General features: G+C 36.4%; 3 protein-coding genes across 5 annotated transcripts; 2 read left to right on the plus strand and 1 right to left on the minus strand.

The window, feature by feature from the left end:
• The first annotated feature begins 8,355 nt into the window (after positions 1-8,355).
• cxcr3.1 (chemokine (C-X-C motif) receptor 3, tandem duplicate 1) lies at positions 8,356-14,258 on the plus strand. 2 transcript variants are annotated; one of them, XM_043261797.1, is made up of 4 exons: positions 8,356-8,390; positions 11,054-11,081; positions 12,384-12,758; positions 13,070-14,258. In XM_043261797.1, the coding sequence occupies exons 3-4, from the start codon at positions 12,387-12,389 to the stop codon at positions 13,793-13,795; spliced, it is 1,098 nt and encodes a 365-aa protein (XP_043117732.1). In that variant the 5' UTR covers positions 8,356-8,390; positions 11,054-11,081; positions 12,384-12,386; the 3' UTR covers positions 13,796-14,258. The 2 variants fall into 2 exon arrangements, with proteins under 2 accessions (XP_043117732.1, XP_043117731.1); XM_043261796.1 differs by lacking the exons at positions 8,356-8,390; positions 11,054-11,081 and having other exon boundaries at positions 11,106-12,758.
• A 748-nt stretch (positions 14,259-15,006) lies between these two features.
• LOC122360832 (C-X-C chemokine receptor type 3-like) lies at positions 15,007-18,965 on the plus strand. Its single transcript, XM_043261688.1, has 5 exons — positions 15,007-15,042; positions 15,867-15,922; positions 16,011-16,347; positions 17,256-17,636; positions 17,975-18,965. Exons 1-5 carry the CDS (start codon positions 15,007-15,009, stop codon positions 18,590-18,592), a joined length of 1,428 nt encoding a protein of 475 aa, XP_043117623.1. The 3' UTR covers positions 18,593-18,965.
• Positions 18,966-22,117: 3,152 nt separating this feature from the next.
• On the minus strand, positions 22,118-25,302 carry cxcr3.3 (chemokine (C-X-C motif) receptor 3, tandem duplicate 3). Of its 2 annotated transcripts, none has more exons than XM_043261065.1 (3): positions 24,970-25,302; positions 24,144-24,497; positions 22,118-23,348 (listed from the first exon to the last, which is right to left on the minus strand). In XM_043261065.1, the coding sequence occupies exons 1-3, from the start codon at positions 24,979-24,981 to the stop codon at positions 22,596-22,598; spliced, it is 1,119 nt and encodes a 372-aa protein (XP_043117000.1). In that variant the 5' UTR covers positions 24,982-25,302; the 3' UTR covers positions 22,118-22,595. The 2 variants fall into 2 exon arrangements, with proteins under 2 accessions (XP_043117000.1, XP_043117001.1); XM_043261066.1 differs by having other exon boundaries at positions 24,144-24,796.
• Positions 25,303-25,678: the final 376 nt, after the last annotated feature.

Consider the following 25,678-nt stretch of genomic DNA (forward strand, 5'->3'; position numbering starts at 1 on the left):
GAGCCAGTAAACAGACAAGACTAGAAAAAAAACAGGGCAGAAGCTGTGTCACAAAATAAAAGGCTGCATCCTCCGAAAGACTCAGAATGGTCAAATTCCAGAATAATATAATTCTATCTTTGGAGTTGGTATTTTTTGGCTTCATATGTGATCAGATGCTTGCAATTCAGCCTTAAAAAACATGCTCAAATGGAGTGGTTTATGGCAAGCGAGATTTTTTGCATCTATATATTTTACATCTCATAATGTAAAAGGCAAAGCGCTGTGCACAGGATATTAAAACAAAAGTACTGACTACAACTACGCTGCAAGAAAAAGTCTTCAAACGTGCACAAAAAAAATTAAAGCATTAACCTTTATAGAGTGGGAAAAGAAAATGCTATACTTCCATAACTAGTAGGTAATATGACAACTAGGATTATATTAAGCTAAATTCTGTGCTGCACATCTGGCTGTATGGACAGAATTAAATTGGTTACTCCACTCACAGAAACTTTGACATTGTTGATCATTTGAGGTGGAGGCTATAACTGGACACATTATATGTCAAAATTCATTTAGCTTTGTTATATACCACCTCTCAAAACTTTTTTTCTCTCTATTTTTTACTTACTATACCCAAATTGCCAGCTGTAATGGATGTAAAGTGGACTTTAGTTCAGTTAATCCCACAGTACAACGCAAAAAACTGTGACACATAAATATATGTCTAGGTGTCATAAAAGTGTTTGGACATGCAAGTTGTGATAAGTGATAGGTTTCTGTAATAGGTGAGACCACATGTGTTAAACTCTCTCTCTCTCTTTCTCTTTCTCTGCACATTTGCATGAGTTTGCTCATCCTTAGAGTTGCTTAGAGGCGTAATAAAGAATGAGCATGATACAAGAAACATGCACAATGATTATTGTAAATATCTACAGGATCTATAAGGAATATGGTGACATATGCAAACCGATTCTCTAGTGTTATTCTTTTGAGTTTTAACATCTAACATTCTTCATTTGCCCTCATGTTGTACACCACCCATCTACAAAAAAAAAAAAAAAAAAAAAAAAAAAAAAAATATATATATATATATATATATATATATATATATATATATATATATATATATATATATATATATATATATATATATATATATATATAATGTTTAATATGATTGCTATAATTCTACAGTGTGAACAAAAATAAATCTGTTACTCTTGCACATATTTGCCTGGTAGTTCTTAGAGCAGTAGTGTAGTGATTATTTTCACCAACAGAGGGGGCTGTAAACCGTGCTGAAAACTAACCTGGATTAGCGCTAATAAAAAAAATCAGATGTCGGTCAGTGATATTTTGACAACTGAAATAATGTCCCGATTTCCCGGCAGTCAGTAATGTGACAGCACCTCCATAATACTGTAGCATTTGCCACAAGTACCCAACAAAATGAAATATAGCTGTTTGTTTAATCGTACAATTCCGCTGCTTCAGAATTACTTCAGTCGGTTCGAGTATGGACGGATAACAAGATTAGAGTGCCTGACAGTTTTTTCCAAATTTTGTATTTTTCATAAAATATTTGCACATAGTCTAATAAGTCTAATTAGTTAAAAAAGTTTGCCTCTGACCTCGAAGTGAAATTGAAATGTCGTCTTCCTCCGCTAATCTGACATGTTCGTTGTGATTTCTCTGATTGTACACCAGGGGAAAGCATAAACTTGTTGAGTTCACCATGTTGAGGTTCTGGCTGCGTTTGAAATGTAATCATAGTTCCATACTACTATAAAAAAATCAAAAATCAGTAGGCGAGCAATTGAGTATGTTTGAAACCTGAGTATTCATAAAACAGCAGGCGAAAATTGCACTAATTCTCGCAAATGTATACTTAATTATAAAATGAGTAAACGCCTACTCCAATACACTCAGCATAAATAAAATTAAAAAGTTATTAATTTTTTTTTAAGACTAGTATAAACAGTCTAAGCAAACGGCTCCTGTTTAAACTCACTTTATATAGCCTTAATTGGTTTAACACAACTGAATGTCTATTTACAGTTGATAGCCACTGCCTTAAAATATTTGCAAGTATTGTTCAGAAATGCCTAGTATAGCCTAGCCGGATTTGTTTGCATATGGCACATTCAAATGCACTGAAATCTCAGTTTCAGTCCCCAGCAGAATCAAGAGGAAATAAGGTACATGGTTCCTGTTCTTTTGATATAATTATATTATGCAGTTGATTGTCAAATACTTCCAGAGTCACTTTATATGCTTGAACATGTTTGATCACTAGCAATTTTATTTGTAATTTAAACAATATGCTGTATCTCGGTTTATATAACATGATGTATACCATTCTCACCTCCTGCCATCCCCCTCTCCCCCACACCTGGCCTTCAACTCAGCGAAGATGACGTGTGCCGAGTCTTCAGAAAAAACTAAAGAAGAACGGCACCAGGCCCAGACGGTGTGACTCCAGCCTGTCTGAAAACCTGTGCTGACCAACCGGCCCCCATCTTCACACAGATCTTCAACAGATCACTGGAGCTGTGTGTAGTGCCTTCATGCTTCAAATGCTCCACCATCATCCCCATCCCAAAGAAACCTAAAATTACTGGACTTAATGATTTCAGACCCGTGGCTCTATCGTCTGTGGTCATGAAATCTTTTGAAAAACTGTTCTTGGGTTATCTGAAGGACTTTACTGGACCCTTACTGGACCCCCTGCAGTTTGCCTACAGAGCAAACAGGCCAGTGGACGATGCAGTCAATATGAGACTGCATTATGTTCTGTAACACCTGGACAGACCAGGGACTTCTGTGAGGATCCTGTTTGTGGACTTCAGCTCGGCCTTTAACACCATCATCCCAAACCTCCTCCACCCCAAACTAACCCAGCTCTCGGTGCCCAGCTCCGTCTGTCAGTGGATCAGCAGCTTCCTGACAGACAGACAGCAGTTAGTGAGGCTGGGAAAGATCTCATCCAGCACTGGAGGCCCTCAGGGTGGTGTCCTCTCCCCACTGATCTTCTCCCTCTACACCAGTGACTGCACCTCTAAAGACGCCTCTGTCAAACACCAAAGTCATCGGCCTCACATTCTAACATATCTGTGTGTACCATGTATTTGTCCAGTATAAATAAATACACATACATATATGTATATGTATAAAAAAAACTTTGTTTATATATATAATTTCTTAAGGCAAAATATATGAATATAAATTGATAAATGTAAATACACCTAAATATGTATGTGTGTGCCCTTATATATAATAATAATAAATATACACAAAGATATATTATGTTCACAAAAAGTTTTATTTTGGATGCTTAATCACGATTAAGCATTGTCACAACACTAAATAATAATAATAATAATAATAATACTAAATAATAATAATAACTTTTCTCCACTAGATGGCAGGCCATAAAACATGCCATTTCATTTCTGACTCAGGTTATAGAAACTACAGCCTTGATCATTTCATGAGATTAAAATAAAATTCTGTAATTGAATTAACTGTATTATTGAAATAATAATATTAATGAAACTATTAAAATCAGATATCATGGAAAATTACCACAATGTTGTCACTGATGAATCAGCAAAGTTTGTCATTAAAGTAGATGACAGAAATCAACACAGAAGGTTTTAGAAATAGATAATGCATCTTCTTTCCAACCTAAATTCTCTCAGTCGGTTCTTTTCACCGTTTATTTATCATTGTGTTGTTCTAGAACCATATGACTTTTTTTTCTTCTGTAGAACAGAAAGTTAACTTTTTTTTTCATTTTGAGTGAAATGTTCTATTGAAAATATCAGTGTGAAACACGAGAAACCACAGAAAACTGGGTTTGACTACATCAAACGTAAAAAACAAAAGAACAAATAATAACAATAATAAATTGTGTTTGTGTTTAGTATAATATATTGCCTTTGTGTAAATCTCAGTTAACTCTATACATTATAGCCTAAACAAAATGACTGGTCTGGGACAATGTTACTTCAGTAAGACAAAACATTACTTCAGCTGTTCTTCAGTGAGACAAAAGTAATACTAATTAAATTCAATATGCAAAGTATGTAGAAAGTTCAAGAGTTAACACTGCGTTGAGAGAAGGACTAGGTAGGCTTAAGAAGAAAAGTGATATTTCCTGTCTGCAGGGTTTTTTTATTGCAAGCAGCACAGGAAACCACAGGTGTAGCACTCAAGTATTTTTACTGATGTATTCTGTTCACAGTAGCAGCATTTCAGAGTAAAACACACACATCATTTGAAAGAGGTTTATAGTAATGGTCAGAGTGTGGAGAAAAAGTGTGGTCACACTCAATGAAACAGTTCCTCCATCCCTCATCTCAAAATAAAAGTGAGAACGTATTAATGTGGTGATGTTTCTTATTGTGTCGATATAGGAATCCAGGGGTTATTCAATCAATATGGCAGTGCTGTTGCAATTTTTTCTATAACAGTTTTTCGAGTTTGTTTTGCCCTGTTGCTTAACAGCAGTCAAAATCTTTCACTTGTTATTAAATTAAATTGAATACAATACCAACCGAACCCATCTGCTACAGAAAATAAATAAACAGCAGTTTTTTTCCTGAGCCTCAGCAGTTCTCTCACTTTCCACTTCCCCTAATTTGAGGGGAAAAGAAGATAGTCTTTACAGTTTTTAGTGCCCCTGCTGTAACACAGAGCCTCTTACATGTGCCTACATTTCCTAAAAAATCCCAAAATATGAAAAAAATATTGAAAAAATCTAAAATATGTGATTTTCTTAGAATATTATCATAAAAATACTAATGCATGAGAGTAACAATTTAGACGGGAATCTTGTTATGACAGTAGTGCAGCGTCATAAAAGTTACTTGTCGTCTCAGTTCCTCAAATAAAACAAGGCCATGGCAACAACACCTGCACTCAATATGATTTTGTTTTACATATTCACAGTTATTTGAACAACCCATACTGAACTACTGTAGAAACTGAACCACTACGATACAGAACAATAGACCAGTGCTAAAAAAAAAAAAAAAGATACAGTGCAAATAAATAAATAACCCAAAGTCTGAAAATGTTAGCAAGTTTGAATAAAATTTGTGAATAAATGTGAATAAAATTAAAACTAAAAGAATTTAAAATCATGTGCACCAATATTTTATTCACAATTGAGCACAGATAACAACAGATGTTTAAACTGAGAAATTTCAAAATTTGGTGTACAAACGTTATGATTGAATTTCTTTGTTTTCTATGTTACAGGATCGGTGATTTGAGATGTGAGTTGAGCGCCTCTGTTCATGCTCTTATTTAAATCATTGCAAGTGTTCATCAGGGCTGTTGCTATCCTGTCGAAGGAGCGTTGAAAGTCTCTCAGTTTTCATTTTGGTTAGCTCCTGGATAGAAGACCTCCTGTGAAAACTAGGTTGCTGTTGGCAGAGTCCTGTGGTCCGCGTGGGTCCTAACACCCCAGTATAGTGAAAAGCACACTATACTGTCAAAGATCATTGTCCTTTGTATGAGATGTTAAACTGAGGTCCTCTGTGAAAAGTCCCATGACACTCACTGTAAAGAGTAGGGGTGTAGGACCCGTTGTCTTGGCCAAATTCCCTCCACTGGCCCTTATCAGCCATGGCCTCCCCATGATCCTCATCCACCAGATTGGATTATCCCTCTCTCTTCTCTCCGCCTGTGGCTGCTGTTTATCCAAGTGGATGCTATACAGTGGTGGTGGTTGAACAGAGACCCCCTCACATGATTGTAAAGCGCTTTGGGTATACAGCCATACTCAATAAAGAGCTAGAAATGCCTTATTCATTCATACATGTGTTAATATACACATTTATTTCACAAAAATGCACACACACTACTTTCCAATGTCACGGTACCAAAATAAATGCCAGTCACTTATATGTAATATAAGTTATATAATATATAATATGTTAGTAATTGTGTAATAATGATTTTAAAAAAGTTGGTTACAAGGATTTTATTTTTTAAAAGGAATTATTATTCCTCTTCATCCTCCAAGGGTTTAGTGCTTTGCTTAAGGGTAAAATGGGAAACTAATAACCTGAAAGGTCATGGTTCACCCCCTCTGAGGTTTAAACCAGTTTTCTAGTACATGATCTTTAACCACTAAGCCAAGATCAAGCAGCAACATTTTTCTTTTTTCAATTAATGTTTACATTACCTCAATTGTGATGCTTTTAATATTATTTTATATTTGAATGCAGTACAAAGATTAATGTATATATAATAGTACAATGTATATACTGAATGATTGAATGAAATAAGCAAGTAAAAAGAAAAGAAATACAATTCATATAGGATCACTCAACTAGGTCACACTTCCCCTGGTTTATTTATTTACTGCAAGAGTTTGTCAGTGCCAGTAATCACTCAGAGGTTTGTTAGTGCTGGCAAACACCGTGTGAATCCTGTTATGAGAAAATACTTGTTTTCCATTTAGTTTGGTTCAGGGATGGGCAACTCTGATAGCGACGAGGGACAGTATTTTTTCTCCTTTGTAACAAGGGGTAAAGATCATTTTTTCAAGATCTGCTGAACTTCAGCATTTGAACTATTTTTAAGAAAAGAGATGTCAAAAATATTACTTATTATATTAATCTAAACATTTATTATCAATTATTTTTTAATAAAATATTAAATATCTAGTGTTAATTGTTTTTTTATTTTTGTTTTTGTTCTCTTCCATCAAGTTTCGCTTTCAGAACTATAAAAATGTACTGATTTCCCCAGTAATGGCTGGACACAAAGCCTCATTTTTTCTGTGAAATCAGAGCCTTTTTAAATGTATTCCTCAAATTAATCCACATAGCAATTGTCTTTTTGTCCCCAAATTTAGGATCTTTTCTAATTTAGACGTTTTGTACCATTTAGGAGCTTCCATGGCCTTAGGTCTAAACAATTCAGTCAAAGACATTTTAGTGACCCCCGCAAAACAAATTTCTGTCATGCATTTAGCAAAACGCTTTTGTTGACTAATGCATTTTACTTTTGAAAGTTGAGGCAACTCTAGCATCTCCGGTGTATGAATAGTGGTGTGATGATTTATACAGATTTTACAGTTCCCCTGGAACTTATTTTATTTAAAGTCACACAGGTTTAGAATGACATGAGAGGGAGTAAATGATGACAATATTTTCAGTTTTGGGTGAACTATCCTATTAAAGGGCACTTATTATACATAATTCATTTTTACATGTTGTTTGAACATAAATTTGTGTTGGCTGTGTGCGTACACAACCACACTGTAAAGATACAAATCTACCTCCTCAATTTTTCAGCCCCATAAATCATAATCAGCGTCTGTACAGTGTGACATCACATTTTACAAGCCCCGCCCACGACGGTTGACAGACTACCATATTAGTCGAACTCAGGTTCTGTTTACTTCCAACCCTGCCCCAACACGCATACCATGTAGTTTTCAAATAAGCCTAAAGTACTTGATTAGCTGGATCTGGTGTGCATAATCTGAACTGCGTAGGGCTGTATCCCTTCAATAAATGACACCCCTGTTCTACAGCATTTAAAAGCAGCATTCAAGTAATAAATGTCTTCTTATTAGAGCGACAGAAATTATTCATTCAAGAGCAGTGAGTAATTTTCTTTTGTTTGGGTCTTATTAACAGTGTAAATAAGGGTAGGTACTGTATATTACACTTCTGTACCTTAATAAATTTAGCTAGCTGTTTACCTTCAAAGACAGTTTTTTATAAATTATATGTGATTTAAACACAAATTTGTGGATGTATTTGTCAGTTTAAGTGCAATAAGACATGAAAGGGAACAGTAATCACATGCCGTGTCACAGCCACTTTCTGTGCGTGTGTGCTCAGAAAACCATATATAAGAAATTTAAATGATGAAATTATAAATTTGATATGGCTTTAACATGCACGATTTTAACAGGAAAGATTATCAAAACCTAACAAATGTTTTAGCAGAGTATCTGAGGTATGAGGTTTAAGGGAATAGTCCTAACCGTAAAAGGGGGCGGAGAGCAGCAGCAGTGTTTTGCATTTTAAAAGATGCACAACAACATAGGAATTTTGATTGAATTCTACCCATAGAGTCAGATGGATGCACCTGTTGGCGTATTGGATCGACTAGTTCCCTGAAAAGTACGCACAAAAATTGTGAATTGCAAAAATGCAGAATAGTTACAGTTTCTCAGTATTTGCCGTGATTTTGCAATTTAATTGCATTTCCCGGCGCATAACCGAACCTTTTAATTGTGAATGACAACTGATCGTTATCCTATTTCCCCTATTTGTCACTGCCTCCTCCTACTTGTGTGTCTTACTCATCTTAATGCTTTGACCTTTATTGATGAGTCAGTGGGTCATTTCAGCAGCTCTCAACGGTGTACTGTGGTAAGTGATGGCCTGCCATATTCTCATTTTTGCAATTTTCTCAAACATTTTTCTGGATAACACATCTTGATTTGATGTTTCTTTTTATTTTGTGACATTGCAAGAAATGTGTAGTTTATATTTTTAGGCAACTGAATAATGTATAAGTTCATTTATTTAAAAAATAATACTTTTAAACAATCTTTTTGTTGTTGTTGTTCTTTTTTTTTAAGTTTTACTTTTCAAATCGAGTCTGATGAAAGTTAAATAGTAAAATAAAGCTTCATGAATACAGACTATGTTGGTAGCACTGTAGCTTATACAAATAAAAAGGAAAAAATATACACCTAAAATACTTCTGTTTTTAAGCAGGAAATTATGTAATGAAATTGTGTTTGTTCTGATATATGGGTCTGAAGTTAGGCATGATGAATAAAATATAGCTCATGGAAAAAAAATGTTTGCTCTGAGAGAAGCAGTGTACGGTGCTTCCTGTATTTATAGTTTCCATGTGACTACAGATCCTTATAGAAGTTATTCTGCGCTGTCGGCCAGTTATTTTTACCAGCCTTATGTGCTAATGTAGTAAGTGCTAATAACAGTGATATTACAAGACCAATCCTTTTAATAATATGTACTAGCTACATACAGGCAAGCCCACAATATATACACAGTATATTAAATTGCACTGTAAGCGTTTCCTTTGGGACAATATTCTAAACTAAATTCTTATTATGACTTAATGCAATCAAAACAAGCTTGTGCTGCAGTTCACTGCATGTTTTACCCATGATGAATTAATGTCGGTCATGTGACTGAAAACTTTGAATTCATATGACTCTATTGCTGTTCATTTAAAAATGTTGCTTGCGCCTTAAAATATTTCTGAAAAAGAAAAAAAATCAGTAGCATTTTATTATGCTTACTTTCAAACTGGTATAAGCACAATTAAGTTTCATGATTAAAAAATATATTTATTTTATTTGATTATTTTTGAAGACCACAGCCAATACTGCTTATTAGTTTCTAAATGGAAAGTGGATTTTTGATACTAAGCAGCAAAAACGAATGATCCCCCTTAAAACGTCGCAGCTGTTTGGCAGCTGGTTGTTATTTGATGAGCCAAGCTCCTGTGGAGACCAGCCTGGGCCACAGTTATTACATTACCATGCTTTAGAATTACAGCGATATTATACAGCTTCCGAACGTTTGGAATGTAGCACACAAGTGGAAAGGAACATTTTGTTAGAAACATTGTAGCGTTTTTTATTATTATTTTTTATGTTTTTAGTAAGCTTGGGTTTTTTGAAAAATCATTTCGTGTCCAGTATTAAACAAACAAGAATGAAATAATCAAGTGATGATTAAAGGAAGATCAAAGATTGCAGAATCTTTTTTTATTTACTTTTATGTTTAAATTAAATGTTTTATTTTTGTGTTTTTTCTCGGGTATAGTTATGGAACCCCCGAGAAACAGCAATAGAGTGATGTTTAAAATTTGTTATAAAAGTGACATTTGTATAATAAAAATGCGTTGCCCTGCTAGATCCAGTGAGAGGTTTTTGGTTTAGTGTGGGGAGGTACTTCAGGGTCTGAGGCTGTTTTCTAGGGTCATGAGGTTTGCAAGTAAAGCAAAAATAGAGAGGTGTTACTTTCTGACCTCAGGTGCAACTTCAAGAGTTTTTGACTTACTGTGGTTTAAGAAAGTTATGGTAAGATTGTTTTTAAAGCGAGCATCTAATCTTTAGCTATAACCACTATCTAGAAATATGCTCATCATCTCCCGGTTCCCCTTTCTTTGCTTAAAAGTCCAGATTTCTCTTCTCTATTCTTCTTTATATATTTTTACATTTGTAGCTTTCGCTCTGCCTTTTATATTAACAGGTTCAGCCTGACACACTAACAAAATCTCTGCAGGTAACGTAGAAAACCAAATCAGTCAAGAAAAAGTACGCATGAATAATTGTGAGCAGTGGTATGTGCAAGTGAAAATGGCAAGAAAACTAAAGAACAGGACGTGGTGTAAAGGTGTGAAAAAAACATCCCGCTGTATGAGCATCTGTGACATAAGGATGAAACAAGTAACAGAACAAATGAGAACAAAAGATGTTCTACTTTGCAGCTATTACTTTTAAAAGGTCAGCAATAGACAATTTCATAATCAAGCTTACAGAAAATAGACCCATACTTGAAATACCTGTAAAACAAAAACCTATCAAATGAATACAACTATATCTAACCATAGATAAGCCACTTGACTGGATTTTATAGTTGTCTTATTGAAATTCGGTGAAAAAAAAAGCTTGTAAATTGCAAATACACTGGACTGGCATATTATAAGCAAGCACACAAAACACAAAAGAGCTGCCGCTCTGCATCTCTGTAATTGTCTGGTGCTTTGCTGGACAAGAGGATCTATAAGACTAATGAACAGTTCATTTCTGAACGCTGACTGTTTGTCATTATATATCTGCATTTCCCAGAGCATGACCTCTCATTGAGAAAGCAAAATGAAAAATGTAAAAAAGAATTATGAATGACTGACAACTGATCTTTATCTTATTTCCTATTTCATACTCTAGTGCTCCCTGCCACTGTCTCCTCCTCCTCTGTCTGTCTGTCTTCTGCATATGCATGCTGTGACCTTTATTAATGAGTAACTCTCTATATGCCAATCATTTCAGCTCTCAACTGTGAGACCCCACAAGACAGGTACGTTTTCTTCTTTTCAAACCTTTTCCTTTATCCGATTATTTATTATACATCTCCATCCGTCATATATCCACACATCTACTTCACACAGAATTATTGCTCAAATAAATGTTATATTTGTCTCAATTTTACATTCGAATGTATTCAGTGACTATCTAGTTTTCTTTATTTGTTATGGGATTCATTTATTCAGTGCGTTTTTCTTTGCATATACTATAATACGCAATATAAAATAGTTTTGAAAATGTTTCACTTCCAATTTCAATTAGTAATTATGATACCTTAGTTAAGTTAATGTTAATGGCAGTTATTGTATTTCCAATACAAACAGACTGACTTTATTTCTACTGCAGCATGATACAAGGGAAATACCAGGGGGTGACAAATATCACCTCCACAGATTTTTTGGTTTCATTCACAAACATTCAGAGCTTTATTGTAAACCCATTGGTTTCCCATAAACGCAGGGTTCATGATAATCGAGGTACTAAACTATCCAAAACCACCCACAAGCTCATCTTCATCTTCATAGAAATGCTACTTTTACCAGGAATGATCACTCAGGAAGATGACAGACTGTAATAAACAAGAAATTAAACTTGATCATATCAATAATGAGAAACTAAACTTCATTATGACTGATTAGCATCAGTGACAAATGTGTTTTGTGGCTACTGTGGTTTTACTTCATCTCTTATCTATTCAATTAAGCGATTCACAGAAATTTAAACTATCTGATTTAGAAAACGAACAATGCCAAAGCTGCTATAAAATTATGGTTTTTTTTACAGTATATAAATTGATATACTTCTGAATAGAGTACTGATGAATACTTATATATTCAGCAATATACAACATTATGCCATCACTTACATGTTGTTTTTTTAACATCAGGAGAGCATAAAAGAAGATACCTAATAAATATTTTAACTGGTTTTCCTTAAAATTATAGTAAGCCCCCATCAAAAATGTAAAATAAACAAATAAATAAAAATGGACAGAACAAAGGCTGAGTAAATGATGACAGACGGAATCTGATCCTGCATGTCTGTCACTGCGTAAGATTGATGCCCCCTTCTGGCAAAAAAAAAAAGGAAAAGTTGCTTCTGCAAAACTACTAGACATAAGCTATAAATTAGAGTAAACAAAAGGCTAATTTGAAACGTTACCTCAGCCTTTAAACGCCACGTTCACACAGAATGCTGCTATACACAAAACATCATATTCACTAGTTTAACATCTCACACCTAAAACACTGTATATATTGTGTAAATGGATGACGGATTTTTTTTTTCTTTACAGAAGATGAATGCTGATTCAGGGACCAGCTTCAGTGCGAACGACTTAGACTTCACTATTTTTAATTACACCTACAGTGATAATTATTCGTACAGTGATGGGCTTGTGTGTGATCAGAAGTATAGCATGCACTTTGATTCTATTTTTATTCCGGTCGTTTACTCTGTGGCGCTGGTAGTGGGGCTGGTGGGAAATGGGCTGGTTCTGGTCATTCTGTGGAAGAAAAGGATGGGCTTGAATGTCACCGATATCTTTATCCTCCATCTGTGCTTAGCTGATATTCTGTTGCTGCTAACGCTGCCCTTCTGGGCTGTAGAGGTAGTGAGAGAGTGGATCTTCGGCACAGTGCTCTGCAAGATGACTGGAGCTCTGTTCAAGGTGGGCAAAAGAATGTTTAGGGTGCAGTGTTTACTGTTTTGTGCTGATTTTGGATGAACAAGGAATTTCCAGTGTTCTCCGTTTTATTGTTTTAGTGAATAATATCCATGAACTACAAATTAATACAAAAAATACATTATGTAGGAAGAATTAAAAGTATAGCCTTCAAAAAAAAAATAACCAAAAAATACTGTTATTAATTAATTTCTTAATTGAAAAATAATGTAAAAATATTAAAACAACATCAGCAATATGCAACTGTCATTAACTTTGGGTTTGCAGTTTCTCATTGTCGCATCTTTCTCCATCAGATCAATTTCTACTGTGGCATTTTCATGTTGTCCTGCATCAGTCTTGACCGTTACCTCTCCATCGTCCATGCGGTGCAGATGTATTCTCGTAAAAAGCCAATGGGGACTCACTGTTGCTGTCTGATGGTCTGGCTCTTCTGCCTTCTGCTCTCCATTCCTGACTGGATATTCCTTGATATATACAAGGACTCCAGACGTCAGGATAAAACACAGTGTGTTCCAGATTACCCGTCTGATTCTTGGCGTCTGTCGTCTCGTCTGCTCTACCATTTGTTGGGTTTCATTCTTCCAGCACTAGTAATGCTGTTCTGTTACTCTTCTATTCTTCTGCGGCTGCAGCGTGGCTCTCAGTGCAAGCAGAAGAAGAGGGCCATCCGTGTCATCATAGCTCTGGTAGTAGCCTTCTTCATCCACTGGACGCCCTTCAACATCACCCTTATGGTTGACACCATACAAACCAATCAGACCCTCAACTTCAGTAACCAAACATCCTGTGAAAACATCACATCTTTGGATATAGCTCTCACTGCTACTTCCACAGTGGCCTACATACACTGCTGTGTCAACCCAGTGCTCTATGCTTTCGTGGGTGTGAAATTTCGCCAGCACCTGCTGGACATGCTAAGACCACTGGGCTTCAAGCTGAAGGCCCCAGCGGGCCTGGTGTCCCGGAAGAGCTCTTTATGGTCAGAATCAGTGGACACCTCACACACGTCTGCTTTCTGAAATATCACATGCCATCAAACTGATATATGCATGACGAGTCATTTAACATTTGTTTTAGTCAGGGATTTTTAAGTCAAGGGTTTTGACTTAAAGTATACAAACATTGCCATTCACACCAAGGACTATAACTATAACAATGACTAGTGTTAATCATTATAATTGAATGAGAGGATGGACGTCCACACCACAGCTATAACGTACCGTAGTTCACATTTAAAATAATCGAACTTCGTTGGTATGGACATCTTCATAGTCTTTATAGCTATCGTTCTTGAAGTGAACATGTCTTATGTCTCATGACAGTGCTTTTTAGCATGTAAATCGCATTATAAACATGAATATAGAGCAGTCTTGTTTAATCTAACTTTCATATATTTTTCACTTTGCACATATGACAGCCACTGTAGTTTCTCAACTGTTTTGCATTTCTCAAGCATAATGACATAAAGTGCTTTTCATTTTGTTTGTTGTCTTTTTTATGATTCTATTGTGCATTTTTGTTAACTTGATTTGCTGTCGATATATTTTCAAAACATCCTTGTAAAGCAGAACTGGGCATGTGGTATGCGTTGGAAGAATTACCTTCCAATCTATAGTCAGGACCTATCTATAGCCAATCTATAGTCAGGACCTACTTATAGCCAATCTATAGTCAGGACCTATCTATAGCCAATATATAGTCAAATGTGGTGACAATTCTAGGGGCCCTCAGCTATTGGAGGGCCCAAAGTGATTTTAACTGGGGCCCTGTATACTCCAGCTGATTATTTCTGTGTGCTTGTAACAATAACATGGTCAAAGCCTTCCTACTATCACTATCAAAAACAATTTAAAGTTACTGGAGTTTATCACTTGTATTGCAATGTGCATTGGTCGTTTAATGACAAATAAAAAAAAATGCTAAAACGTTTCTTTCACTCTATGTACTACAAACAACTTCTATTGTATTTAGAAGCAGACTATCCTGCAGTACAATACTAGACTATAGAGGGGGTGTCCAGTCCAGCTCCTGGAGAGTCAATGTACTGGAGAATTTAGCTCCAAACCCAATTAAACACAGCTGAACACACTAATCAAACTCTTATTAGGCATATACTCTAAACTTTTCAGGCAGGTAAACTCTGTAGGATAGTGGACCTCCAGGATTACGTTTGGACACACTAGAGCATATACACTGCCCAATCTTTCCCAATTACCAGAAAAACTGCAACATGTTGGCCAGCATTTTGGTTTCATTGTCCTACCATGTGAGGTGTTCAATTTAAGGAGCCAAAGAAGTTAAAAACAATTGGATAAAAAAATAATCCAGAATACGAAAGTAAAACAGTGTAATATTACTTAATGTGACATTAACACTTAACATTTTTAACACTCCTAAACTTAGAATGAATGGAGAAAAGTCATGTGAGAGCAGGTAATGTCTCCAATGCAATATGATTGGTCATGATTGGCTCATGCAGATACATCCTGATGAAGAATAATTCAAAAGTAGGTTAACAAACCACCCACTTAGATATCACCTCTTTGTCACATCAAAACTAAACTTGAGATGACATGATCTGTTGGGTTTTTGGTCAGCTTGGCGAAATGAAAGTTGCCATGTCTCTGATCAGTGTTTACCGAGCATTGATGACTGCTGATACAAAAATATGTTGACTATTAGAAATAACAGCTGAATATCATCTTACAAATAAAATATAGATGTAATCTGAAATATTTTTTAAAGCTGGAATAAATGTAAGAATTAACTGGAATAAACATACAAATTGTTAAAACCAATAACTTGATGAAATTTAAACTTGGGTTTAAGAGCACTCTCGACTGCTTTCATTTCAGTCACTTAGCTCTCATGGAAATGATAAATGAACCAAACAATAACTACACTGTAATTTTAAAAACATAAACCTTAATTGCCATTAATAACAATTCCGCGCTGTATTGTTTTATGAACTCCATTAAAAATCATTCATTGTGTCAGTACTCTATTGGAAAAAATGTATTATAAAAGATAACCAAGAATCAATTGTATTACTGAGTGTACATTCCCATCTGTCTCCGATCTCTTCTGCAGCACCACCACTCCAATCCCATGAGGGATCTACAAAACAACAGCTTCTACAGAATGTGGTCTGACTGAGCACCTGCTTGATTTGCTTATTTATTATTCCCATTAGGTTGATATTTCCCATATATTGTGCCATTTCCCATAAATCAGCTTCCATTCTCAAAAAAGAAGTGAAAGTGTGGCAGTGCAGAAAATTTTATGCTTTACTTTCAATTTTTGGAATGAGAGAAGTGAGTCAATTAAAGAGTGTGAGATCTACGTGAAAAGCTCTAATGAGAAGGTTCATAGAGAACGTATTGAATTACAGTTCGAAGTGGAAATTTTCCATTTGACTCTGGGCTTCTGGAAAAGCTGTCTGGTGCGACTCAGAGATCAGGAATTGGAGCGTCACACTTTCAAGACCAGCTGCTTTGTTGAGCTGTCCAAAAAGCAAGTGAAGCTCACTGAAGATTGCTCTCTTCAGCCTCCTTCTATTCTACTAAACTCGGTCAGTGCCTCAACGCTGCACCCTCACACTAGCATTCATCCATACTTTATGAAGCGGACAAACACAAACACCTTTCGCATCTGCACATTTAGATGTGTGCTTATTGAGATAACTCCTTGTGGTGAAATGAAATGGTTAAGAGTGTTTTTTCTTCTTTAAATAACAGCTTAGTGTGTGAGTGTTTTGTTCTGTTTTCTGCTTTGTTTTCTGACACCCAGTTAAAAAAGGAAAAACAGAGTAGTGCAGCCTTCACCATTACAAGCTTTTAATTACTTTATTAATTGAAAATAATATAATGGGTGGGACAATAAAAAGCACTGTGTATCTACATGTAACAGGACTCACACTTCCAGAGATGTCTGATGTGAAGATGTCTTTAAAAAAAAAAAAAAAAAAAAAAACGTTGTTAATATTGATATGGGAATGGAAATAATGATAATTCTTTGTTACTTTTGGATGACATGGAAAAAAATCAAAGGAACTTTCCTAGGAACCTTTGATGAATGATTAGTAAAAAGTATTATATGTCCAGTCACAAACGTGAAGGTGTCATTTTTGCCTTTAATATTATTTAACTTCAGTTCAAAGCCTACACTTGTGTAGGACATCCACCATGTCTCATCATTGCCCCCTTCTGGTCAAAACAAGTTACTTTTGCAAATAGAACAGCGATCTATAGGGATGCCCAATCTTGTTCATTGGCAGCCCTGCTCCAACACTCTTGTATATAATTATCAAGTTCTTTTAAAGATCTTATTTAGCTGGTTCAGGTTTGATTAGGGTTAGGGTTGAACTGGGTGGTTGGAGCTGCAGAAAGTCAATACTACTCTACTAATGACATACTATTGACCATGGATGTCAGAAAGAGATACTAATTCTGGTATGCAAATCTTTTCTTTTTTTGGCAGAAGATGAATGCTACAGATACCACTTTCGAAATGGATGATTTAGACTTCTTTGGTTACAATTACAGCTACAGTGAGGGTTATGATGAGTCCTGCTGTGAAGAGCGTATCGTGTGTGATCAGGAGTCTAGCATGCGCTTTGATTCTATTTTTATTCCGGTCGTTTACTCTGTGGCGCTGGTAGTGGGGCTGGTGGGAAATGGGCTGCTTCTGGTCATTCTGTGGAAGAAAAGGAGAAGAATGAACGCTACCAACATTTTTATCCTCCATCTGTGCTTAGCTGATATTCTGCTGCTGCTAACGCTGCCCTTCTGGGCTGTAGAGGTAGTGAGTGAGTGGATCTTCGGCACAGTGCTCTGCAAGATGACTGGAGCTCTGTTCAAGGTGGGCAAAAGCCTTTATGGCCTTGTGTTAATTTGATGAAATTCTGGGTTGAATTGTATGAATTAAAATGTTATATAGAATAAATATGCAGTTTGTGGTATTAAATGAATATTTTAATAATTTTTTTAAATAAATAATTACATTTGGATTGGCCTATTTTCATTGTTCATCTTTGAAACCTAGATCTTTTTTAATATACGGAAAATAATTTTTGTGTGACACAACATTATGCCAGAAGTACTATTGATTAAGCTTAACTACTGTTCCAGGAATATTGCTTTAAGAATCAGCATAGAATTTGCAATATCTCATTGGCATCTTTCATCTTTCTCCATCAGATCAATTTCTACTGTGGCATTTTCATGTTGTCCTGCATCAGTCTTGACCGTTACCTCTCCATCGTCCATGCGGTGCAGATGTATTCTCGTAAAAAGCCAATGGGGACTCACTGTTGCTGTCTGATGGTCTGGCTCTTCTGCCTTCTGCTCTCCATTCCTGACTGGATATTCCTTGATATATACAAGGACTTCAGACATCAGGATAAAACACAGTGTGTTTCACATTACCCGTCTGATTCTTGGCGTCTGTCGTCTCGTCTGCTCTACCATTTGTTGGGTTTCATTCTTCCAGCACTAGTAATGCTGTTCTGTTACTCTTCTATTCTTCTGCGGCTGCAGCGTGGCTCTCAGTGCAAGCAGAAGAAGAGGGCCATCCGTGTCATCATAGCTCTGGTAGTAGCCTTCTTCATCCACTGGACGCCCTTCAACATCACCCTTATGGTTGACACCATACAAACCAATCAGAATCTCAACTTCAGTAACCAAACATCCTGTGAAAGTTTCACAGCTTTACATGTAGCTCTCACAGTGACATCCACAGTGGGCTACTTACACACCTGTGTCATCCCGCTGCTTTTTTTAGGCCTGGTGTCACAGAAGAGCTTTCTGTGGTCATAGTCCACCTCAGACGTCTGCTTTCTGAAACATTGTGCGCCTTCAAACTAATACATGTACAATCAATGTCTGCTTTTTCTCCAATCTTAATATTTGTATCAGTGTTATGAGCAGTTTGGTTTTAAGCATACAAGCTTACATATCTCATGACTTAGCTGTTTTAGATTTCTTATGCATACTTGATGCCTTACTGCTCACATATTTTCTAGGATATAAAACTATTTTTCAAAATGAATCATTTTCTGTTACTTTTTTAAATTTATTTTGACCAGCTGAAATTCACGAAATTAATGATATTATACAGTAATAAATTCATATGTATAACAAACCTCCCTGTTTGGTTTAAGTTGTACTAGCATAAAACCTGTTGCTGTAATGCTTGAAATCTGCCTCTTCATTAATGCTGTAAAACTGTAATAGAATAGAAGATATAGTATAAGTTGTGGGAGGAGAAAAGAGGCTCAGACTTGTGGGGAAATAACGCTAGGGGCATTTAATGATTGACAAATGAACTGAAATGAGTGCAGGTGCTCCGAGAAGCAGAAGAAGCTTTAGCTGTGAAGCGTACAAAAGTGAAGGCATGAAAACTTTCAGGAATGTTGCAGTCTGGGCTCCTGAGTAATCACTGGAGCCTACAGGCAAAGAGAAGCAGAGAAACCATTTGCTTGGTCTTGTGAGATATAGCCTAAAGCTTCCTTCTGCAGCATTAGTAGTGTCAAGCAGGTGTCAGCAAGGTGGTGAAAAGACCTGAGAGACCCACGCTCTCGTGCTTAAGTTTTGGCTTAGGACCGCACACATGATTTACTCGCTAATTTGAAATACGTAATATAATATTGATTTATTCATTTAGGGCTTGGTTTCGGATGAGCTGCCTGGAGGCGTTGCAAATATGATCACAGAGTGAACAGATTTTCTTTGAAAGGGACGTTGCTTAAACTTTGTCACTGCTGTGAAAATAATAAAGCCTTAATTACACATCAACATAGCATGCTAAACTTAAACCTGCAGTATGCATTAACCTGTTTTTGTGCAAGTGCATAATTTACAATTTGAGGTGTCGGGTATGTCTTTTGTCTTTGTGCTGTTACAATACCTAAACAGATAGAAGAAGACTTTGAGGCTAATGGTCCGTGTGAATCATTTCTGAGTGGTGCATAGAAGTTAATTCCTTCTGTTAGTTCCTCTGTAATGTTCTACATGGCAATCCTCGTTACTCATTGTCACAACTAAAGGAAACCATACTGCAGCGAGTCTGCAGTCAAAAAGTGACAGAAACCTACGCTAAAACAAGGGAGATCTGAAGGGATTTTTATCTTGATGAACAAAGACATTTTAGTATCAGCAGGTAGCTAAGCTAACATTAGTATTATAACATTTTGCTATAAGCTTCTTTTTTTGTAACTTTTGCTCACTATAAGGTCAATGAGGTAAATTTCAGAGTTTTCTTCTGCTAGCTACGAGAGAGAGAGCAGTTCTGTGAATCGTGTGATGATGTTAAACGCCAGTAGCATGATTTATTTTAAAACATTTACATTTTTATTTGTTCAGAACAAAAGCAGAGGATATTTTACTTGAATGACAGGAAGGCACACGTAGGCCTACTGCGAAACTGAAACTGTACACGTAAAATATATTTAAAATAACCACAAGATGTCACTGCTACAGTGCATTAACATTTCGATAACACTTCATACCCAATGACGAGGCAAAATAGATGTGTGATAACTTTAAAGTTAAAAATCACACAGAGTCCATTGGCAGCCCTGCTCCAACACTCTTGTATATAATTATCAAGTTCTTTTAAAAATCTTATTTAGCTGGTTCAGGTTTGATTAGGCTTAGGGTTGAACTGGGTGGTTAAACACAGGTAATAAGCATGACTAGAGTTAACTAAATGAGAACAGGAAAAAAAATACATTAAAGTTAAAAAAACAGGAAACCAAAACCAAAACACACTGATTCTGTTCCCGCGTTGTTACAGATACGGCTGCTGAGGGACAGGATATATAATTATTTTGTATATATAAGAGTATATGTAATCGTGAAATAGCTTATTCAGGACAGTACTAAATAAAACATTTTCATGATCCCTCTTATTGTGTTTATTAACATTTTGCTCATTCAGCAAGAAGCTCATAAAAACGAGCACCGCTGTAATGACGACTGACAGGACTGAACGATTAGGCTCCTCCAAACCTACATGACCCAGTTCTCAAAAGTTGATGAACCAGTATAAGACATGTCAAAACATGTTTGTGTGGACACATACTGTTTGATTGAAACAAGTTGCTCTCAACCATTATCTACCAGGGGCACTGCAGGACCAGCCAAAAAAGAAGAAATGCAAAAACATATTTCCAAACACTGGATGCAAATCATGTTTAAAGAGAGCAGAGTAAAAAAGACCCACTTATCGCACTTCACAGAAACTCTGTCAAACGCAGTAACAAACACAACCGGAAAGGAAATTAACACATAGTAAAATGCAATTTCCTCATACCGTAAGTGCTTTTAATATATAGCTGCAATTCAAGCCATCCACATCTACTCTCATTTTCTTTAGTTTCCTCACTGTAATGATGACTCATGGGAGACACCTGATGGAATATTGATGACCTTATTGTCGCATGACAATGCAATCATGCTGTCAAATGAACGCTCACCACATGTTCGGTCTCAGAAGAGGAAGTATCACAAGTGGTTGTTTCTGAATGCGTGACACCAGATCACACTGAGATACAAAAAACTTTCTAAGAAGCCAATCTATTCAAAATAGACGGTCACCGGAATGGATCACGAGTATTAAATGTTGACAAATAAGTAAAATACTATTTAACAGTCAGTTTCTCTCACTACTACACACAGGCCCTTTTGTTGGTCAGGATGATGACATCCTGAAAGTATTTGGAAAGGACACTACAAAAGACTACAGCATACACAATGCCCCCATTTTCTCTCTCTGTACACACGTTTCTCTGTCCATTGGGGATATTCCACTAATGACAATTCCAAAACATTTATGTCTGAAAATCGTAATAACGGCCTTTCCAGATTACTTATTCACCCTCTACAGAAAGTGCTATGAATACTGACAAGGAAGAAAGAACTTCCTCTCAAAGGGTTTAGAAGATCACTTGGTTATGCAACATGGGAAAGGAAAACTTTATAACCTCATCTCACAGGAAACTACACTAATGTCAAATCATTATTCTCTCATCATTATTTAATGAGCAGTTAATAAATTCAGTTTCTGTCATAAGCATTAAAATTCTATTTCTAACTGATCCACTGACGCTACTTGATTACATTTCGACACAAGTTTTCACCTATAACAGATTTAGTAGATAAATCTATGGTACATGAATGTAACGCATACAATGTTAAAACTGTTGTAAAATATGACACTTACTAAAATAATTAATCACATAATTAAATATGTCATCTTCGTAAAATTTAAACGGCACATTTAAATACACACATATTATGTATGTACGTGCTGAAATTAAATTAGTTCATACAAAAGTTAAATTGAATTTAAAAACATTAAATGTTTATTACTCATTCACAATGATTGATTTTGTATTTGAGTGGGAACGAAGACATCTGTTGATCAGGCAAATAGGCACAAAACTGGCTAATGGCCAAATATTGGCTAATAATACGCAAAACACTAAGCACATTGTTCTATAATATTCCAAAACATTTACACAGCACAAAGAAAATAAATAAATATAACATATGACCGATTAAAATAAGCATTTCCCAGCATGATTTCACTGATGAAAATAAACAGAATTAAAGTGCAAGTGATTATTTCATGCCAGCATTTCACGTCCTTTCACGTCCTCCTTTCATTTAATGTCCATCTTTTTCATTTAATCCGTTATCATCCATAATTTTCCAGGATGCATGTACAGAAACCTTTAAAAGGACACGTGATAATGAATAATGCATACTATTACGAGCTCCGAAATGTCCATCAATGAATGTTTTATGATCAATGCTTTTATATATCAAAATCTTGAGCTTTTATTGTTTGTTTGATTTCATTCATAGGTTGAAGTGAACCTTGTTCCTCCTGTACAGCACCCTTTACTCCACTAGAGTCCCAAAGCGAAACATCCTTATTCTCCATATTACAAGCGCTGAACCTCATCAAAGTTAGCACACGACGCTGGAACTCTTTAGAGAGACAGAGGTAAATAACAGGATTAACAACACAATGGAGAAGCCCAAAAACCGCTGTTATTTTGCTAGATGTCCACTGCCTCACTACGCAGTCTTCTGCCACTGCTGCGGAGACGCTGTCCGTCGGCCGAAATGTGTTCACCATGAAGCTAATGCTGTAGGGTGTCCAGCAGACGAAGAAAACCAGCACGAGGCTTGCAACGATAGCTGTGCTTTGGCCCTTCTTCTTCTCTCGGCACTTTGAGTTGTGCCGTGAATTTAGCAAGACCATGGAACAGAAGAACAGCAGCACAAGCCCCAGGGAAACAAAAAGATACGGAAGACGAGAGGCAAGGCGCCAGGACTCAGGCGGATAGCGGTGCATGCATTCCTGTTTACCGTGATCCGAGCTCACACTCAGAAAGATCCAATCAGGGACGGACAGGAGCAGGCAGAGGACACAGATGATCGCGCAGCAACAGTAAACCACCACAGGCCTTTTATGAGATAACAGCTGTACCCCACAGACCACTGACAGACAGTACTCAACACTAAAACAGGCCAACGTCAAGATACCGCCGTAGAAATTGATCTGAAGAGATAAGGAAAAGAGTTATTGTCTAAAAAATCATGCGCTGCATCCATCAAATAGAAAATAATATACACTTAAAGAACAATAAAATATATACATAATGTAAAGCATCTTTTATCAATATTTTAAATATAATATTAGATTTCTTACAGTACTAAGAAAAGAAAAATAATATTATACATATGATTATCAAAATAATTTAATTAATTATAGTATGATTAATATGCCTTTTAAGGGGAGTCACGCAGCATTACGTTTTAAAACATAACCTTGTCATGTAATATATAAGTCAAATTGTCTGTTTGATATTTTAGTTTTATAGTCACGAGGGTCTACAGTGGTCCTCTCTTTGATATCATTCCTTGTTTTTGTTTTTTTTTCTTCTGCATTTTAATCGCACCAAGTGACTTCATTAGACGATGTTCAGTAAATAGTATAATTTAAATAAAAATATAGTTACATATAGATTAGAATAGCTGCATATAATGTCAAAATGAATTGCAACTCAAAGAAGCTCATCATAGAATCACTTATATATTTAATGTATGTAGGATTAAATACACTGATCGGGACAAAACGTCAATTATTAAGATGTGGATGTCCAAAATATTACCATATAACACAAACATACTCTTAAAAAGAAATAAAAAAAGTTTCTTTAATGGATGCCACCAAAAAATCCAGTTGCGTTTCAGAGTATCATTAACTCTCACCCATACCTGATGTGTACAGTGAAAATGCCATTAACCCAATGACATCTATAAATTCATTAAACCCATACATTCAGTAACTCACCTTGAACAGAGCTCCAGAAAGTTTGCAGAACTCAGTTCCCACGACCCATCCTTTAACCGCATCTACAGCCCAGAGAGGAAGTGTGAGCAGCAGCAGAGTGTCCCACAGGCTCAGAAGGAGGATGAAGATGTCCATCACACTCAGGTTTAGCCTCTTAAGCCACAGTATCATTATCACCAGTCCGTTTCCCAGCAGCCCACAGAAGAAGCAGACCGAGTAGAGCAGGGGTATGAAGACGGCCAAAGCGTCAGAGACCCTGCTGGACGGACAGATCTCCTCGTTGTACTCATAACTGTCATAGTCGAAGGTCGTGTTATCATCAAACAGCCCGTGCAGCTCCACCTGCATATTTGACTAAAATATAAACAGGCCAAGGGTCAATGAGAAACTGTAGACTGATATCTGACTGCAGCTCTTCGTGAAATGAGTGGTCAAAAGCGAGGAGTGTTTTTAAGTGCAGACAGTCACATGCTGGGTTTTCACATGATGTTGCAACAATAGCTAAAAGGAAAGCAAAACTGTGGGTGGGACAGCTAACTGCTGCGGTAGATAACTAAATTATGCTTTTAGCGTTGAACAAATGTTTGAGTTTGCCAATGCACACAGATACTTGTTTTTTTTTAGGTTTGCAAGCCCCTCGAGCTGCTCTCGAACTATTCATTTGGAAAGCAAAACAAAACAAATGCAACAAATGGTTAGTGATTAGATCCAGTTCAAGGTATCAGTACAACAAACGTAAACTTGATAGTACGACAGAACAGGCAAGGAACCGTCAGTAATAACGAAACCTTAAATATATGCCTCTGCAAGGCTAAAAAACACTTACATGTCCTGCCATGGTCCTGCTCGTCGTCGTCTCTTTGTCTTTCTCTCTTTCTAAGCAGCCCTCATTCTCTTTAGTTTAGGTAACGCGTCTTTTGGGACTGGCGGTTTGTTCATTGTTATATATTTGGTTACCGTGCAGGCGCGCGCGCAGACTGAAAAACAAGGAGTAGGTAACGATGATCCTGCCCTTGTTAAATTTCGTCGTCTTAAACCATTACTTCATTCCTCCCTACCTACTACCCCGTGCACTCTTTTCTCAGCTGGTTGTATCTATAAATATCTTACACTAACAAACTTGGTAACGCAGCCTACGCATAGCCTCCCGAGCCGAGATGATTTTAGCAGATGTGTGGCGCCCTCTAGTGTTTCATAGTATAAATTACAGCTGAACGACACATTGCCATCGGTACGCACGTAAACAAACGCGGGCACACATAATTAATTTTTTTTTGGGGGGTGGTTGAGGTGCTATATAGCACCGCCATCGTGTAAAGAACCTGTTAACCTGGTATGGTTCTTCAGCGGTTCTTTAGGGTGGTTAAGGTGCTATAGCACCACTGTCATGCAAAAGATCCCTTTAAGGATAACGTTACAACTCTCTGATAGTTTTCGTTGAGGAAATTGTTAAAATCCGTATTAAAACAAATACAGCGCACATCCTGGAGATAACTTGGTTCTCATCTTTTTTGCCCGTTTCCAGGACCTCCACA

The sequence above is a fragment of the Puntigrus tetrazona genome, chromosome 16 (assembly GCF_018831695.1).
Source record: "Puntigrus tetrazona isolate hp1 chromosome 16, ASM1883169v1, whole genome shotgun sequence".
NCBI lineage: Eukaryota > Metazoa > Chordata > Actinopteri > Cypriniformes > Cyprinidae > Puntigrus > Puntigrus tetrazona.